This window comes from Echinops telfairi, unplaced genomic scaffold (assembly GCF_000313985.2).
Source record: "Echinops telfairi isolate 266 unplaced genomic scaffold, ASM31398v2 ScPeMD7_7465;HRSCAF=8503, whole genome shotgun sequence".
Lineage (NCBI taxonomy): Eukaryota > Metazoa > Chordata > Mammalia > Afrosoricida > Tenrecidae > Echinops > Echinops telfairi.
In genome coordinates this window covers 10284568-10290900 of record NW_022111365.1, presented here as the reverse complement: position 1 = coordinate 10290900, position 6333 = coordinate 10284568, and the positions used below count along the sequence as shown (strand labels likewise).

Genomic DNA, 6333 nt, shown 5'->3' with positions numbered 1-6333 from the left:
AGCTCTTTCCTCTATTTCCCTTGACTTCCCTCCTGTCCTACTATCATGCTTAGTCCCCACCAGGGTTTCAGCAATTCCTCTTTGTTACATTACCCTTGATCATGCCCTACCAGGCTTCCCACACCCACCTCACCACCAATTTGGATCACTTGTTGTTCCTTTGTCCCTGGGTTCTTTACAGTTTACTTCCATGATGCCCTAATGCCGCAGATGAATTATAGTGTCAATTTCAAACTTATAATTTCCATCAGCTGTTGGCACTCAGCAAAATATGACTGGGTTCTAGACATCCTCCATTGCTTCCTGGAACAATGTTCCTGGCTGGGTAGTCCTAGGACCCTGTCCTATCCAGTGGTGAAGCCACATTCCAAATGAATTCCACATTTCAATAAGGACACCTTATTTTAGGTCCATCCCATCCTGTCAACATGTGGCTGTCACATGCTTGTCTCCCCAGCCCCTCCCTAGTCGAAGGGGCCAGAGGCATATGAGAAATACAGAGCTCTGAAGGCCAAGCCCTAGACTAAATGTTTCCATGTGAGAAATTTGCATGTGGTACAATGATCTAAAGCTATTTCCTGCTTTCTAGCTGCCTGTTCATTCCAACCCTGTCTATGATTATGGGGACCAGCACTGGGTATTCAGTCTCCGGAGGGATTGGCACAGGTAGGTGTTTTCATGTGCCGTCTCTTCCTGAGCCCTTCCCAACTCACCAAATTATAAGTCAATGAGTAAGTTTGAGTTCAGATTTTTCCTTTACATCTCAAGAAAGCACGAGCCTTCTCTCTATTCCTCAGTATCCACAGATGAATTATTGCTGTGTATGATAGGTTTATCGTGCTCTTTTTACTGCAAGGGCAGCCTGTCTATGTGTGAATCATGTTTCAGCATAATGATTACAAACTGCATATGTGATTTTATTGATAATCCTAGACTGCCTCTTGGTGGTTGACATGGGTTGAAATAGGTGTATTTACCCTGCTTTCCTGCATCTACATCAAGAGTAATATGAATTATGTATCGCTTGATACCAGGAACAGGCATGACCTTGGCAAGTAGCTCATATGGGACTGCTTGAGGTTATGGCATGCTTTTTACAGTGCTGTGCTCAGCTTAAAACTCATTGGCTGAGAACAATAGGAATTCTCAGGGCTGCCTGAGCCAAGCACCCTACTGCTATGAGGGCAGGGAGGATCATGCTGAGAAATGATTGCCTTTGTTGTCCAATAGCGCATAAGCATAGTTCCAAATTTTCAGACCAAGCCACTGGCTCTACTAATCCACCAGGACAACAAACCCCATTAGCATTGTCAACCCTGTTAGCAGGCAGCTGAGCTAGGTCAGTGTACTCTGCTCTCATGCTGCATACAGCCCAGCATTATGGATCAGCTGGCCATGGGGTCCAACAGTTCATGGAACCCAGTGGTTGTAACACTCTCTGCTCCCGTATCATTTTGAGGTAATCAGATACATTTGGAGTCAGATATTGAGGGTGCAGGGCCAAGTTCAGGAAAAACCACTGTTTGTTTTCTGTGACCCATCCCCAAACCCCCCCCCCCAGCCTTGCTAAAAAGATGATCAAAGTTGTCACATTTTTTCATGTAACATATTGCTTAAGTTCGGGGAGGTAGATATTTAGTAGATTCATGCTGTGAACTGAATCAGAGCTTCAGTAAGGGTGAACCTGCTTCTGTGTGGACAGAGCCTAAGGGTGTGCTTGTGTTCTGACCTCAGGTGTTGCCAGACCCTTCCCTCCTGCCAGGGGCTTGACCTTCTCTTGCTGGTTCCTGATCAGCCGTCCTGGTACTGCCCATAGCGGCCACCCACTCCGCTTCCTCACACTGGTGCGCCACCTTTGCAGAACTGAGCAGCCCTATGTCTGTCTCTCCATCAGTCTCTGCCCTGATGACTTCTCCTTGGTGGTGTCCACAGAGGAGAAAGAGTTTCAGCCCTTAGGTAAGGTTTGGGAATCCAGTGATGGATACAGTGGGGCTCAATTAGAAGCCTGGTGACCTCGGTTGCTCCCAAGGGACAGAAATTGTTCTCCTCTGGTGAAACATCCAGTCAAGTTTGTTGAATGCTGTTGCAGTCTGGGTGCTGTGTTTTCACTTTAGACAGATTAAATCCTGGCCCTCAGCATAGCATCAGAGGCTTCGTTTACTAGAAACTCAGAGCTGTCCGGGCAGAATGTTCATACACGAAACTGGGGATTTTATCGCTCTGGGAAACAGGCTGTGTGAGGAAGGTTTATGGAGAAATATAACTTAGCCAGACCTGTGTGGCATTTGTTGCAGTGGCAGAATTCTTGCCTTCCATGGGTGAAGCCCAGGATCTACTTTTGCAAGCTTAGTATGGAGCACAGTTCTACCCTAACACACATTAGGTTACCATGAGTCAAAATAAACTCAATGGCAATAAGTAAACTTAATGGCAATGGGAGCATATCAATGAAAGATTGCTATCATAATGATTGCTTTTGATTATTATAAAAATAATCAAAAAGGAGGATCTAGGTAAGGTTGTAGGGGTGAAAATCTCAAGTTGATTAACCTGGGACCCCCTTCCCTTAGCTTTCCGAGGTTGGTGCAGCATCTACAACATGTGAAGTACAGTGTTTGTGCTCTCTTCCAGATGCGATGGAGCCTGAGGGTGACGCTGAGCCCTCTGCAGGCTGTCAGCTACAGGTCAAGTGTGGGCAGCTGCTGGCTTGTGGGCAATGGCATCATCTGGCTGTCGTGATCACCAAGGAGATGAAACGGAATTGCATTGTTTCCACGTACTTGGATGGACAGATAATTGGCTCAGCCAAGGTGAGAAGGTTCCCTGAGCTGAGTATCATCATTTGGATGAGACTCCCCATTGTATCACTGCAGAGCGGTTGGCAGCTAACCCACTTTGGTAACCTAGATACTTGACTGAGCTTGGGCAGTAAAAGGCCTCTTTAGAAATTGGGGGTGGAGAAGATGATCAGTGCAGAAAGGAAGAAGAAAAAGGGCACAAGCCTGTAAGAATAGTTCATTAAAAGAACAAAAACAAGAAAACCCTCCCAAAATACAAACCAAAACAAATCAAATTTACTATGAAGTTAACGCTGACTCATAGTGACTCCATCTGTGTCACAGTGGAGTTGTGCTCCATGTAGTTTTCAGTAGCTGCTTTTTAAGAAGCACATTTCCCTGTGTTCCCTTTGAGGCACTTACAGGTTCACTCTAACTTCTAACCTTTTGTTTAACAGCTGAGTGTGTTAACTGTTTGCACCATTCAAAGACCCCACACAGGAGAGTAAAGAGAAATCTCCATCTTCAGAGAAGTCCTTGGCAACCTTAATCCTATTAAGTAATGAGTTAAGAGATGCTGACCTTGGAACTTTGGATCAAGCCCACATTTGGTTAACAGCTCAATGCATAATAAATTATGCTACCAGGGCTTCTAATTATATATATATATGTGTGTGTGTACACACATATATATATGTGTGTGTACACATATATATACATATATATATATATAAGATATTTATATAAAGAAAATGCTTTATCCAGCTGCTTCATGTCCATTGGTCAGAGGTTAAGCTGGAGGCTTCTCCTAACTCACGTAGCTGTGGGGAAACTAATAAACTAGGAAGCAGGAAGACCATCTACTGGTGGGTGCAGAGTTGGGTGAATCTGAGGTCAGTATGTCAGACTTGTGACTGCAGATTCAAATCAATCCAGGTTAGACAGTAGGTCAGATGGCTACTGTTAGTTCCCAGAGTCAACTGGCAAAGTGAATGACCATTGGCTCAAGACCAAAGAACTTGAGGTCATGAGCCAGATGTATGATCCATACCCAACCAGAAGCAAACAAGCGCTACATAGTGTAGATTACAAAGGAAGTACGAAACACCACCCAGAAAGCTTCATCAGGGTTATGTCTCAGAAAGGTCATTCTACTCTAATTTTCTTACAGCTATTTGACTATTAACAGCACATATCATTATGGTGTTAATTATATTGTGTTGGATCACATCATGGGAGATAACTTGACCTTAACTGCCAAACCACTGAGAATCCTGGGTGAGCCAAGGTGACACAAACTTAACTAGTACACATGCTTCAGGTCTTTTCTCTGCTCAGGCCTAACAACAGAGTGGCTTCGCATTGCTTTTCCTTGACAGAATATGTTGGCATTCTGTCTTGTTTCAGAGAGTATGCAGATATTTTATAAAATCGTTCATATCCATTCACTTTGAGGGTCACTAGTGTGTTCTATTGATGTCAGTCCCTTTTTTTTGTTTTTTTTTAAACAGTTTTATTGGCACTTCATGTACATATCATACAATTCAATAGTTCAATCATATCAAAAAAAGTAGTACAATCATTACCACAATCAATTTTAGAACATTTTCTCCTTCCTTGTACTCATTGCTATTCCTGTAATTATTTTTTTAATTGTCATGGCAAAAAATATACACACCCAAATATTATCCAGTTCAACAGCGTCTCCATGTATAACTCAGTGCCATTGCTTATACTCTTCATGTTGTACAACCATTATTGATATCCTTTTCCAAATTATTCAACCATCACTAACATAAACTCCATGCCCCCTAAACAAAACTGTTCCTCCTTCCCCCATGGTGTAACCGCTGGTCACATTGGGTTCTTTCTATTTTAACTAGTTTTCTTCATACAATATTTACATATTATACACTTCCATAGTAAAATCTCTTTTTAAAAGAGTTGTATATACATCATCACAATCAGTTTTAATGGTTCCTCCCCTTTCCCACATTCACTGTTTGCTCCCCATTTCCTCTCCCTACCACCACCCTGTCTCCAATAAACCATTGCAAAATTTATTGTCTCTATGCATCTACTCCTTCTGTGCTTCATAAACTTGGAGAGCTAACAGGAACAATAAAAAACAGTAACAATACAAAACAGAAAGAAAAAATAAGCATTCTGGCTATACTTCTTCCAAGAAATACTTTGTGTTCTTTTGGCAGTCCATGGTACTTTCACTATTCTTTGCCAGCACCTTCAATTCCAAAAGGCAGCTAAGACCATATCAGGTACCTGGGAGGTTGTATGTGGTATAATACAGAGGTCAGGATAAAGATGTGCCAAGTCTCAAATCTGACACATTTGATTTTCCAGAATTATTTTATGTTGGAGAAAGATCAGAAAGTAATATTTAAGAGAGATAAATATTAATGCACAAATCCATTGACAAATGTAAAATAGGAGAGAGTGAGCTTATACTGAGAAGGACCCAATTTAAAGTCCTTTCTCAACCAATTTGACCCTATGTTTATATTTCCAGGGCAAGGTAAGTTCAACTTGCAAAGGTGAGATGTATTTTAGAATTGGATAAAATGTTTTTGAGAACAATTTCAAACACCATGTATTTGTAAATCAGCCTGAATTCATTGAGCATATGCTTTGGGATTTTGGAAGAAGGAATCATGATGGGTTGGAGTAGTGGAAAAGACAAAAGTCTTTGGGTGGATGGGAGAAGAGAGACTCCTTACTAGATAGAACTTGGTGGCTGAAATTTTGTTTGTTTTATTTGAACACCTTATATTGTAAAGCTATCTTTAAAAATGACTTGATCTCTTTTTAAAAATATATTTATATACATATTCATATAAGAGTAGGTTAAAAAATATTGCTGCAAGGATTCTAATTCATACATACACAGGATTATTCCAAACAACATATGCTTAAATATGTCTCTGAAATCAGTGGATGGCTCTAGAAAAGTTCTCTTATTTGTCTCAATTTTATTATAGTGTCTTAAAAATAAGTCTAGTAAAAATAGTAGTTTCTGGGGGCATCTGCCAGGCCAGTTAAATTCAAGGCAGAGAAATCAACTCAGAAGGTTATACTGAGTTTGGGGAAGTGGGTTCCTATGGAGAAATCTTGATGTGTTTTCTCAAAGAACAGAAGATGGTCACAGGAGTTTATTAGGATGAATTTTTAAGAAATGGTATAGGTTTTAAAAAGGCCAAGAAAATTGTTCCAAGGGCTTTTTTTCTCACCAGGATATTACATCTGTTTATTTATTAAGGGGTTCAAGGGCTAGCCTTACCCTTTCAGGGTTGATTTTGTTTTTCAAAAAATCAAATAATGTTTAAAAGGAAATAACTTGAGTTCCTTGAAGATGCCAAAATTGACACTTTGATGTGGTGTAAAATGAAGAATACAGAATTTTTTGAGAAGGGTTAAAGATGGACATACCACATCCACTAGTGAATAGACCTAGATGGAAGATATGTCAAGAAACAATAGCTTCACATTTCAATATTTTTTTAAAATCAATTTATTGGGACTCATAAAATTCATCACAATA

At 40.7% G+C, this 6333-nt stretch overlaps 1 protein-coding gene across 1 annotated transcript in view; it reads left to right on the top strand.

Annotated features, from left to right (window-relative positions):
* WDFY4 (WDFY family member 4) overlaps nt 1–6333 on the top strand; it is a 404997-nt gene that overhangs the window by 123816 nt on the left and 274848 nt on the right. Inside the window, exons 16-18 of the mRNA XM_004716253.2 lie at nt 590–666; nt 1735–1956; nt 2632–2810. Coding sequence (XP_004716310.1) covers nt 590–666; nt 1735–1956; nt 2632–2810 — 478 coding nt within the window. The remainder of the gene's footprint in view (nt 1–589; nt 667–1734; nt 1957–2631; nt 2811–6333) is intronic.